At 39.2% G+C, this 13,063-nt stretch overlaps 1 protein-coding gene across 1 annotated transcript; it reads left to right on the top strand.

Annotated features, from left to right (window-relative positions):
• The first annotated feature begins 1,536 nt into the window (after nt 1-1,536).
• LOC116331378 (ADP-ribosylation factor-binding protein GGA1-like) lies at nt 1,537-12,497 on the top strand. The gene is made up of 17 exons (XM_031754059.2): nt 1,537-1,593; nt 2,275-2,359; nt 3,782-3,857; nt 3,966-4,064; nt 4,361-4,484; nt 5,622-5,722; nt 6,015-6,095; nt 6,576-6,713; nt 6,824-6,905; nt 6,991-7,101; nt 7,223-7,366; nt 8,396-8,439; nt 8,656-8,846; nt 8,951-9,222; nt 9,351-9,520; nt 9,704-9,814; nt 10,579-12,497. The coding sequence occupies exons 1-17, from the start codon at nt 1,545-1,547 to the stop codon at nt 10,687-10,689; spliced, it is 1,989 nt and encodes a 662-aa protein (XP_031609919.2). The 5' UTR covers nt 1,537-1,544; the 3' UTR covers nt 10,690-12,497.
• The last annotated feature ends 566 nt before the right edge of the window (nt 12,498-13,063 follow it).

The raw sequence follows: 13,063 nt of genomic DNA, 5'->3' as shown, positions 1-13,063 counted from the left end.
TTCTGGCTCAAACAAATCAGCTGTGTCCAGATTACAATTAATGAATCAGTCAGTCAGTCAATCAGTCAATTGGATAATCCTGATATGAACTCTTTATATGTGTAAAGCATGCCTGTCCACGTGCGTCAAAACAAAGCACCAAGGCAACAAAAGGATGGTTAAAGAAAAAGCATACTGAGGTGATGGAGGGGCCCTTGCTAGTCTGCAGACTACAGTGTTATAGAAAATTTTCCACCCTAACCCTTTCCACAAATTTTCCACATAATTTTCCGAAGCTTCAAGTTGCCAATTGAAAGCCAATAAACATAAAGGATTTCAAGACAATCTGTAAAGAGGAGTGTGCCAAAATCACTCCTGAGATGTGTGCAAACCTGGTTATCAACTTTAAGAAACGTCTTACTGCTGTGCACCCCAACAAGGGTTTCTCCACCAAATATAAAATTATCTTTTGATCAAATACTTATTTCACTCAATGACATGCAAATACATTTATAACTTTTTTGTAATGAGTGGTTTGTTTGTTTTGTTGATATTCCATTTCCCATATACAAGCTTGTTTTCCCATTCAAAGCTTTTAAGGTTAAACCAAGACTCTAAAGCTAAAGCCTGGATTATATTTGGTTGCAGACACGGCCAGCTGGAGACCCAGTGACCAAGTAGTGATCCCAAGTCAATATCAGACACTGACTTGCATAGATGGATCTTCTCCAGAATCACTGGGATATGTGTCAATCTCCATCAGCCATTGAGCCCCGATGTACTCAGTCAGTCTAGTTACATCTGTCTCTGCCGATGCACTAAATTTAGCATTATTGTTACTGAAATGTGGGTACGAATGTAGCATTTTTTAAATATTTCATTAATATTTCACTGATTTTGACTTAATTTTACTTATAATTGTCAAAGCTTATTAGTATACAATTCATTTGTGGGGCAACGTTGACCTCTTTGTACAGGACTAATCCCCCCAGCCCTGTCATTAACTCAGACTTTGGTAGAATTTCATCAGAAGTTAAGAAAGTATTCAGATCCTGTCAGTATTTTATGCAAAACTGTTTGAATTATTTTCACAATGTTCAATAACAATGTTCTTTACTTTATTAGAATTATTATTTTCATACATTTGAGTATGGCTACTCAAGCACCTATCAGACAAATGGCATGCTTACATTTACACTTCCTTTATGGTCTCTGTCAGTTTTAGAGTAAAAAGAAAAGATAACATTCTTATCAACACTTTATAATGCTACCATTAATATACCTAAGAGAACCTGTCTAGGGAAAAGAATATGAAAATATGAAATTGTTATCACAGTCAGTTAGATAGATGGATAGATGGATTTGTGTTTGGCACATGTTTTTTCACCACCAGAATCCTTTATTAATCGCCAATAATAAAATGAGTTGTTAATGATCTGAGTTCAACTGAGCATTAGTATCGTTCCCACCGCTGTTTGATGAGATCTTCTCAAATTTTTCGCTATTCGCGCGATATGTTACAAAAGTCTCGCGATAGCTTGCTTCTTGTTTAGAATTCCCGAAAGATGGCGGTGGCGGCGCCTCCGGATGAGGCCAGCCTGCAGTCTCGCATCAGTAAGTTACCATTTATTACAATACTCGATTAGGTTTTGAACGTGGATAGATAACCGAAATGCCCCTGAGGTACATCGACATATTTAGTCATTGTGAATTTTTTGCTGACGCTGATAGCTTCCTCCCCCGGGAGCAGAGAGGAGTCAGCGAAAGCCATTAAATGAAAAAGTGCAGCTGACTATAAGGAACAAACTCCAACAGTTATATACGGTTTCATAGTTGCTTCATTATGAGTTTAAACATAGTTTACTGTTGTCCGCTTTAGCTCAGAGATACTACAGAAAGGTGACATTTAAATTTAAAGGTGTCAGTAACACTCAGCTGAAGGCTAAAAATCAGGCAGCTAGTTAGCTTCTGGTTGTTTCCTTGAGGACCAAGTTTAGCAGGAAACCTGTCACACCTGGGCTATAATCTGACACACGTCTCCAAGAGCGAGCCACCCTCTTCATCTGCTCCAAGCCAGAGAGCTCATTTGCATATTGCACACGCTCACAGGCCACAGCTGCTGCACAGTGTCAGGTGTAAAGCGACAGGTTTGACTGGCTTCACAGATCTACAAATAACAACCCGATTTAAAGTGGTTCTGTCCCAGTTTTCAGGTCTGAAGTTCACAAACATGCCAAGCATTTAAAGCAAGTTGAGGATATGTATGTTTGTTTGTTTGTTTTCCATTTTACACAGATAAGGCCACCAATCCTCTGAATAAGGAAACTGACTGGGACTCAATAAAGGGATTCTGTGATCAGCTCGAAAATGAACCGGAAGGGTGAGATGATGATTCATGTGTTGCACAATTTCACACTGAAATGGAGACGAAAGTGGTGTACCAGCTGTTGCCATTATTATCCTGACAACTTGTGTCCCTTTGCCGTCCAGTTTTTTAGAGTAGTGTTGATTTAAAGGATTTTTGAAATGCATTTTTTAACAGTTTGCTTGTATGTGACATTTTTAATTAATTTTAGGGATGCAGTGATTTAATGGTGAAATGTCTATATTGGCTTTAAATAATTTGACTTGCAGCACTTTGGAAGTCTTGAGCCACCCCTAATTTTGTCAGGAAAATGAGAAGCGGGTGTAGGGAGTTACTAAAATATGCAAAAATAAATGGAAATGCAATATACAAGAGAAAAAAAACAAAGTTTGTAGAATTCTAACGTGGTTGAGAGTGACCACCTTTATTCTTCTATACAGGCTTAATGACTAAAGAAGAGAGATACTGTTGCTCTTCTTTAGTTATCAGGAACAGCTCTCCATGCTTTTTGAAGAACATTCAGTGCTCTTCTTTGGATGTTCTCTGTAAAGATAATCCCACATTGCATCAATAATGTTGAGGTCTGGCATCTGGGCAGACTATTCCATGATAGTTTTCCATAATGTGTGTGGTTTTTGTTTTTTCTCTCTTTTTATCCAGGAAGGCTTTTACTGCATTAGCAGTGTGTTGGGATTATTGGCATACTGTCAATCAGATGCTTTCCAGATTGTATTGTGTGTTGGATAAAAATCTGACAATAGTTTTCTGTGTTCATATTTCCAAGCTCCATAAATGCAGCCTCAAACCATGACAAAGGCTCCACTACGTATTATAGATGCCTGTAAACACTCACTGTTATACCACTGTCCTGACCTTCTATGTATTGATTTGAACCAAAACTTTTAAATTTGGATTCATTGCTCTATCAGAGCTGTTGTCACGGGCTTTTCAGTCAAGTTCTTGTGTGATTTGGCATACCTCAGCCTTTTCTACTTGTTTCCTTTCCTTAAGAATTTCTTATTCCCTGAGTCAGATGCCCTTTTAATGCTTGAATTCATAAGTTAGTATTAAGTGACCAAAAAGCATCCCTGAAAATGTTCAAGTATGAGGACTGAACTGAAAATGAATGGAAAAAGCAGCCAGATGTCCAAAGAAAGACCTTTAGAAAGCCTGAAGAAGAACTGCTCAAGATAACGTAAAAACAAATTACACGGAAACTTTACTCCTTGGAAGCAAAATGTAAAGACATGAGGTGGCTCAAGAGATTTCCACAGTACTGTAAATTTGCTGATGGCAGTGGCAAATGTTGGTTCAAAAAATTGGTAGTGTTTAAAACCAGAATTTTACAATTGGTATATCACTAAAAATTTAAATTAAGGTGTTGTACAACCTCCTAAGTCTGTCACTGTAGTGAAACCTTTTTCTTTGTTTTCTCAGGCCTCAGCTTGCAACCAGACTTCTGGCACATAAAATTCAGTCTCCTCAGGAGTGGGAGGCGATGCAAGCGCTAACGGTAAGATCGTCCTGCACACAGCATCAAGTGCAAAGGTCTGCAGGATGTCATGTTAAACTCTGCATGTCTGTGCAAATGTAAAACCAACAACCTTTGAACAATTCACAGGTTCTTGAGACATGCATGAAGAACTGTGGAAAGCGATTTCATAGTGAAGTGGGGAAGTTTCGCTTTCTCAATGAGCTAATCAAAGTGGTTTCACCAAAGGTAACGACTGTTGTTCTATATTTTGCCTCACCAGTTTGGCTGTAACCAAAGATCCATGAGAAGGTTTTTATAGTTTAGTATAACTACTGGAAATGACAGCTATTTGATGAATCTCACAAACAATGGAGCTGTATTTAGTTTACAGTTTGTTTGAAAACACTGCCTGAATAAGGTATTAATGTTAAATCTTGTACCAAATAATTACTTTCTTCTGACCCAATTTCATTTTCATTTGTGAAAGAATAAATCTGTTTTTCTTTAGCAGTAGCTAATACCCATTCCCCCTCTCTCTGTAGTATTTAGGAGCCCGAGCTCCAGAGGCAGTGAAGAAGAAGGTCTTAGAGATGATTTACAGCTGGACGGTGAGACTCCCAGATGAGACCAAGATATTGGAAGCATATCAGATGCTGAAAAAACAGGGTGAGCTCTCCTGATGTTTTAGAGTTTTATGTGAAACCATCAAAACAAATGACTTCTACAAAGTTTAAAATAATGAACTTATGTGAAAACTCAGATTTAGCTGTATTTTTTCTTGTCTTGATGCTGTATGATGTTGGTGACACAGATGTCTTTAATAATGGTTGTCACAGCAGCCCTTCCTGTCTGCTGTTCAGGCCTTTTGTTTGTGAGAGGCAGCCAGTCAGGAAAAAGGTGCAGTGTTTCTCAAACTGCAGGGCACAGAGCCACTTCAGGCAGATTGCAAAGAGTAAAATATGGTGTGAAATTAGGCTGAATAAAAGAGCCTTTTGTTGAGAACAAATAAGTGTTTTCTTATGATTCTGACTTTTATTGACTTTAATTCTAGTTTTAATTATTTAAAAAAATGTGGCTTGTGGGTCGTTGGATTCTTTTGGTTTCTGACATGTGGAAAACCAGAAAAGGTTTGAAGGGAAGGTGGGCCTAAAGGTAGAGGACATGGGGCTGTATTGAGGTCAAGCAGAAAATAAACCGTCATTACTTTGAACTGTTAATCATGCAAAGCTACTCCACCCGTTTCAAAGAATGAAAAATAATAGGCCCGCTTTAACTTTCTATTGTTCTCCATGGTTGCACATTAGTTCATCGTACAAGTTTTATGGATGTTGTTAGTCCCCCTCCCCCCTTTTTGTGTGTGTGTTAGTGTGTTTTTTGGTTCCCCATTCTTTTTGATTAGTAGGGGGAAGGTGTCAGTTCTCCTTTCTAGCACAAGCATGAGACTGATGTCCTTAGTCATGGTCATCTGAACCCAGTCTGATTGCAGAAACGGACTTTCCCCTCCAATAGGAGGGGAAGATAGGAGGTCATAAGTTCCTGGATTATATTAGCATCACACTTGTTTTTTTTTTTTTGGGGTATATTTGAAGACTACAAATGGCATTCTAATTTAAAATTATTTAATGGGTGTAGAGTAGAGTATTAAAGCAGTAGTATCACAGGCATCATGTTTGGAGCAGAGGTCAAGGTGACCTGGATTCTTTATCTATGATTTATAAATAGAACCGATATTTAAAACACAGGTGGCCCTCTCAATAGATGTTGTATTTTTCAAGAGTTAATAAGTGTTCTTGTTTTTTCCAGGCATTGTCAAGCAGGATCCTGTGCTTCCCGTTGACAAGCCCCTCCCACCCCCTCCACCCAGAGCCAAAAGTGCCATCTTTGAAGATGAGGAGAAATCCAAGGTGTATATATTACACAAGTAATCAGGAAGCACCAATCACATTAGATAGACTTGTGAAATCATGGATGTGTATTCGTGCACCAACGAGTTGACATTTCAGGTTCTAGAAACAAAGCCGTCATTAATTTTCTGTCCTAGGATGGGCTTTGTTCCTCCACAATCATCACAGGTTTATGTTTCCCATCAAATGATGTAACGTTAAACTCCTGGGAAAAACTGAGGGAGCAGCAGTTTAAAAAATTCTCTTCCTCTTTCCTTTCCTGTCCTGCTTCTGTCTCATCCTGTTTTTATAGACGCTGTCCCGCTTGTTGAATAGCACTCACCCTGAAGATTTAAGAGCAGCAAACAAGCTCATTAAGGAAATGGTCCAAGAGGTGAGTCATCGGCTTTGTTTGCTGCGTGAGGTTTACAACATGTGCTCTCACATACATGTCCCTTTGTTTGACTCGGTCTTCTTCAGCTTTTATGGAGATGGTGTATTCATTTAATATTTATGGCTTTAGTGAAATGATCAAACACCAAGGCTTAAATGTTTTTAATAAATTATTGAGAATGACTGTGTAAGTGCAGAGCAATAAAAAACTAATACTTCCCATTGATAAAGATTAATGATAGTCGATCAGATGACACGCATGAATTTTGGTGAAATAAAACTTAAATTCATTATTAAATGACTTAATTATAGGTTTTAAAATGTAGAATTGCTTTACTATCATATTTTGTGGCATTAAATATTAGTCGTAAGCTATAATATGTTATTTATTATCATTACATCTGTCCTTCATGGCCTGATTGAGTGAAAAAATTAAGGTCTGCAAAAGTTTCTTTTGTGATCTCACCGAACCTTTCGTTAGGACCAAAAACGAGTGGAGAAAGTGTCGAAGCGAGTGAACGCCATCCAGGAGGTGAAGGAGAGCGTCAGCCTGCTGAGCCAGCTGCTGGAGGGCTACAATAAGGAGAGCTGTTCCCAGAGCAACCAGGAGCTCATTAAGGTTTGTAGGACGCAGCACATTAAAAAGAGCTGCTGCAGGTCTCGTGCTCCCACAGGTCCTGCTCAGCAGGTGTGTGATTTTAGGGTTTCAAGATGTATTTTTTATTGCAGGATCTCTACAATCGCTGTGAGAAGATGAGGCCTACCCTATTCCGATTAGCGAGTGACACGGAGGATAGTGATGAAGCTTTAGGTAAGATTGTTACCTATACAAACCTTTACAGATAAAAATTAGGCCTCTAAAATTTTTGTGTTACTGATTAGTTTTCTGCTTACAGCGGATATCTTGCAGGCCAATGACAGCTTGACGCAGGTCATTAATCAGTACCGACAGCTCGTAAAGGGAGAGGATGTGACTAAAGATGGCATAAATTCGTCTTTACAACCAGGTGGGTGCCTTCGAAGTCACAGCTGAAGATTGCAATAAAGTCTTATTTACCATCCATTAGAGTTTACCCTAATTCTCCCTCAATTTCTGAGTCACAAATGAGTATTTTCTCTCCAAATCAGGCAACAGTAGCTCAGCGCTTGTGGATCTGACAGGCCTTAGCATATCAGCCAACACTGCACCGTCTAACACAGACTCCTCCAGCCTGCAAACTCTGACTCAGAATATGGGCTTGAGCCTCTTGGATGATGAGCTCATGTCACTTGGTAAGCAGGAAAAATCATGTGGTTTGTGAACAAAAAGTTAGAAAGCCAGGAAGCACATCCCAGTCTGCTCAGCACAATTCTGCCTTATTTTCCACTGATTCAAGCACAGCATCCTGCAGAGAGGGACCTCCTCTGTGATCCTGATCTCATTTTCCAGAGACACCTGTGTACAGACATAATTAAGGAAAATATGAAAAAGTGATAAATAAAGTTTTTAATTTTTGTTAGCACTCATTCAGCTTTTAGGCAGCTCATTTTGTACTTATTTTCATTATTTGAGTCCAGTTTTTCTGCGTTTAACATGAATAATGGCTGCAGCTAATGTTAGAAAGTCACGTCACTTGACATGCCAAGTGCTGCAGAGCAGAGGTAATTGGGCTGTTTTCAAGTAGACCTTTATAAATAAGAATCATGCATTTCTGCTCCTTTCTCCTTTATTGTCCTCCTCTATAAGGGGGACAATCCTACAGTTTCATTTAAGATTGCAAAAACGAATGAGAAAAGTCACCTGTGATAAAATGCAATATTCTGTAGTTAATTAATAGTGTGGGGGAGGGAATAAGGGATATAAGCAATCACTTTAACCAAAATTATACACTTTAAGGTGATCTAATAACTAGCGGAAAAGAAATGTGTGTTGCTGGCCAGATCACAAGTCTAGTCTCTTTCCCTTACTACAGTATAAGACTGTAGTGTATGTAAAAGATTGATCTCACCGTTTTAGATTCATAAAATTGATTAATTTCAAACAGGGGGCGACTCTACTTGGTGCAGAAAGAAGTCAGATTGTATAGAACGTGCTCTAAGTCTCTTACTTAGTATATTATGGTACATGTAACACAAAATGGATGATAAAGCCGGGTTTGCATTGGTGTGGGCATACCTTGTGTGCGTGCAGTGTCTTCAGTTGCAGTAACTATGTCTGTATACAGTCTGTGCTCTTTGTTTTTCTTTAAAAAGGCTTCAGTGGTTCCAAAAAATGACCTCAAATTGGATATAATCTAACTTTTGTTGTCTCTGTTCTCTCAGGACTGAATGTAACCGAAAACGGTGACTCTCAGAACACTTTTCAGGTGCGAAGTAAGATAATACTTAATATGCTCACAGTAAAATTATTGTGTGACATGTTTAAAATCTTAAACTTACTTTACTGTTACCCAGCTGTTCTAAATAAATCATAGCATGTAAATACCTCACACACAGCGGATTCCTGCCACTGGCTTAATTTTCTGTTTTACTCCATCTTCATCTCTTTTTACACTAAAATAACTCAGTTTTTTTTCTCTCAGACATCAGATATAACAGAGGTATCTACTCAATCTGCACCAGCTTCAGTGTTGCTACCAGCTGTGATTCAGAAACCACAGGCTCCACCAGTAGGAGGGGCTACTGCTCCTCCTAAAGCCATGGAAGAGCTGGACCTGTTGGGAAAGGCACTGCTGCAGCAGTCTCTGCCTCCAGAGAGCCAGCAGGTCAAATGGTTAGTGATTTTTGTCATCACCTTTGTAGTGTAACGTGCTATTGTTGGAATTTGACATGCACAGAGCTGCCATATAACATGTGTCCTTGTTCTTTTTCATGTAGGGATAAGCTGCAGCCTCAATCTAGAGTCCCTTTACGAGATCTCCCGGCTAAATCCAGCTCAAAGCCCACACCTGCTGCGGCTTCCACCTCCACCTCTAGTTCTGCTACTGCTCCTGGGGCCAGTTCGGTCATCCATTCAGAGCAGTCTGATGCCGTGCTGCTCTCCAATCTTACACTCACAGTTACTGACAAAGCCTCATTACCTACTGCTGACACTTACGACAGCATCTCTCTAGCTGATGTTACTGTGCCTCTGGAAACCATCAAACCTAGTAAGCACTGGAACAAAAAGTTAGCCTCAGTTTTTAAAGTTTTTGTGAGCTAATATTGAAGTAACATAAATTGAAATCCTCTTTCTTTTTGTTTCCTTCAATCACATTTTTTTGGTCATCTATTTCAGGCACCTTGTTACCAGTCACTGTATTTGACAAGCACAGTCTCCGGGTTTTGTTCACCTTTGCCCGCGACTGCCCTCCATCACGACCTGACGTGCTGGTGGTGATAATCTCCATGCTGTCTTCAGCCCCTATTCCTGTTACCAACATCCGCTTCCAGGCAGCTGTGCCCAGAGTAGGTGCATGTTTCCTGATATTCATACTGATGGTAGCAATGGCCATGTCCCATGCATTTGATCCACAAATTCGTCTTTGTTGAGATTAAGTCAATCTCTGGTATTAATGTGAGAGCTTTTGTTCTTTTAGCCAGCTGGAAAACATGTAGGTTTTAATGTGTCAATGGGTGTACATTATCTAGGTGATGAAAGTCAAGCTACAGCCTCCCTCCAGTACTGAGCTGCCTGCCTTCAATCCCATCTTGCCTCCAGCTGCCATCACACAGATTTTACTGCTGGCAAACCCTCACAAGGTAATCTACGTCTTCAGCCGCATTGTTTATACACTGCACTTTGCTTGAGATCACCTCAGGTCAGAATATCCATTTTATTCATTTTATACATTCACCAGTTACTCGTCAGTGTTTTATCTACAGTAGATCAGTCAGCATGCCCCTCTGCAGTTCGAGGTAGCAGGCAGGACTACTGTCACAGAAGCAAAGCTTGTGTTGCATCTCTTTAAGTGTACTGAGAATATTTTTCACTGCTTTAATTTGCTATAATTTCATTTAATTTGATAGCTTTCATTTACAACAAGAAACTAAAGCGGTTATTTGCTCTAAAGGCAGACTCTTTTTGGCAAAAAATGTACATTTATCTCAGAGCACAGGAGTTACTGTTTAATGTTTTAAAACACAAGTCACAAACAAACCGATGAATGCAGCAATTGCCACGTTCTCTCAGGTAAAATTACTGTTATTAAAGGAGGCTGGTGGCTTTAAAGAGAACTTCCCTGTGTTTAATTGGTGTTTGTCTGAAGCTGTGAAAATACTGCAAATAAAACTGGAACACTTTAATTGACATTGTGTTTAGGTGGCTAAAATGTATATATTGCTTCTTACCTTCCTTGCAGCAGTAGATTGCTCACCTTCTGTATCGCTGATCAAAATAAATTGTGCCTTTTAAGGAGAAATGTTGATGATTGTATTCTAAAAATGTAAATGCAGCAAAGAACAGTGATAGGAGTGAAACTGTATATCACTGATGAGTTAACCTGTTTGCTTTTGTGTCGTCACAGGAGAAAGTCCGTTTGCGGTACAAACTAACTTTCAACCTGGGGGACAAATCTCACGATGAATCTGGTGACGTCGACCAGTTCCCACCTCCAAACACTTGGGGAAACCTTTAGTGTGAAGGACCAGTATCCTGTCATGTGATCTGCTGCTTCCTTTACATTTAGGTTGAAGCTTTCCCTCAATGCTGACTGAGGCCCGGAGACCTTTACGCTTCAGTGGTTTCAAACTCTGGAAGCAGTTGCGGGAACCAGCTTCCACCATGTGCCTTTGTTCACAGCCTTTTTGTCCTTATTTGATCATATCCATGTTCCCGAGTGTTGTTGCTGATCGCTTTTCTTTTCCTGTCCAGCAATCAGTCCAGCGCAGCGACATAAGGCCGACTTCCCCAAATGATTCAGTGCAGCGGCTTTTGATAAAACATGTTTTAAAAATTGAATGTGTGCATTTGTCCAGTATACATACTGCAAAGTGTTAACATGTAATAACAGCTCATATCTGACATTCATGTTAAAGGAGATGCTCGATCGGGGACTGCATTTCAGCAGATGTTTGAGCATTCATGGCAGATCTGTCACTCCATACTCACTTAGGTCAGCTGAATGTTTCAAGTGATGTTTTTAAACAATCTTACCAAAAGCCAGAAAACATTTTGTGATTTAGAATATTCTTTATTATTATCTTATTCATTTCTTATCAAATGATGGAATTTAGCACAACTTTGGTGCAATGCGTTAGCAAACCACCTCCAGTTTAAATGAAAACTTGAAGAGGAAAATAAGACAAACAGTCATCTCCCACTTATGACACCACCGAAGAAGTTTTCCATTTGAGTCAAGGGGTAGAGCTGTTTAGCGTATGAAGATAATGATCTGTAATGATGCAGTAACCAATTCAATGACGAATTGGAATGTGATTTTATTTTTTTTTTCTCCTTTTAAAGAATAGTCTGAGTTTTAATGTATTTGGAGGTATTACATATGGTTGGTGTGGGTGTCAAAGCTGTGAGAATGCGCCTGTTTTCACAGCAGCCGTGTTAGCAGGTCATGGCAGGAAAAGCACAGTTTTGACTGAAAACTCGAAGGAAAGCTTTGTTCAGCTGGACCAATAAGTTTGGATTTGTAAGCCAGCATGGAGAATACCAGGACCCTGAAACTGAACCAGCTATTATTTACTTTTTTGTTTTTTAAGATTATTTACAGCGGTGCTTTTTCTCCTGTTGCGTCAAAAGGCCCACAAATGAAATCGCTGCCTCTAAAAATATCTGCACTTTTGTGTTATTAAAAGATTGGGACACTTTATCACCCTATGTTACACTCAGGATTTTGATTTAACCTTACATGCACTTATTGTGTCTAAATTTGGCAAATGAAATCATTCCCGTGTACACTACATGATCTTTTCGTTTTTATGCCTTTATATGGTTGATTGACCCAAAGATTGACCCAGTGTTGAGGTGACGTCACTGGCATCTGGTTTGATTCTGCCATGTGCCTGAGATGAAACCTTTTTTTTTTTCTTTTCTTTTGTACATATATGTATACAAATGGCTGATCTGATCTTTGTTTTCATTTGTTCCTATACTTACCGGGAAAGACTTTGTGAAACAAATGACACACAAAAATGAATTCACGGGATTATTCTAATAACCATGGCTGTTGAGCTGATTGGAGCACAGTCTGTTATCACTTCGGAGTGTCTAAGAGGCAATTTAGGAAATCACTCACTGTGTAATATTGATTCAGCTGTACGTGTATTAAATTTAATTTGATAAATTGACCCATGTTAAACTGTGCAATTTTCCCTTTTTAAGATGGTTCTATAATGTTATAAATCTGATGTTTTAATTTATCTACAGGCAGTTTTACTGCTAACGTCTGGGATTAACAGGAAGAAAGCAATAATAAAGGTAAACTCCACTCCAGGTTTTGATGCTCTAGCAGTTTGTCAATACGATAGATTTCGTCAATCATGGGTAGTTGGTGTGAAAAATGCATTTGAAGGCTGAAACGGATTTGATTCCATTCAGATTTGCATTATAAAAATACAAAGGACAAGCAGGACTCCCTTAATGGTATCAAACATCTACTTTTAGATTATTTTTTGTCTTTACCAGTGAAGGCAGATAGGAAAGTGGGGCCAGAGAGAAGAAGACTTGAACACAGGCCACTGCACTCTGGTTATACAGCATATGGCTGGCTGCTGACCCACTGAGCCAAACTGGTACCCTTCTGCTACTACTACTGACATGTAGGTGTAGAGGAGGCTCCAGCTTTCCACTCGAAACATATTTAATAAATTAAGTGGATTTCATAGTTTTTGTGGCACACTCTGTAAAAACTAGAGTTCACAACCGTAAGTCTCATTAGGCTCATCCATGCTCCACATGCTGTGGCTTTGTCCGACTTTTGAGAACTGCTGGGTTTAGGTATTAATAGGCCAGCTAAGATTTGTTATTCTTGCCACAGCTAATTGCACTTTTTCCACAAA

Source organism: Oreochromis aureus, linkage group 6 (genome assembly GCF_013358895.1).
Source record: "Oreochromis aureus strain Israel breed Guangdong linkage group 6, ZZ_aureus, whole genome shotgun sequence".
Taxonomy (NCBI): domain Eukaryota; kingdom Metazoa; phylum Chordata; class Actinopteri; order Cichliformes; family Cichlidae; genus Oreochromis; species Oreochromis aureus.
The sequence above is the reverse complement of the archived record's forward strand: the minus strand, read 5'-3'. Positions and strand labels throughout refer to the sequence as shown.

Excerpts from the sequence above, each read along its gene's own strand:
- LOC116331378 (XM_031754059.2), top strand. The coding sequence starts at position 1,545 with ATGGCGGTGGCGGCGCCTCCGGATGAGGCCAGCCTGCAGTCTCGCATC. Across the intron at positions 7,367-8,395 it reads TGATGAGCTCATGTCACTTG|GACTGAATGTAACCGAAAAC; the intron begins GTAAGCAGGAAA and ends CTGTTCTCTCAG. Across the intron at positions 9,521-9,703 it reads TCCAGGCAGCTGTGCCCAGA|GTGATGAAAGTCAAGCTACA; the intron begins GTAGGTGCATGT and ends TACATTATCTAG.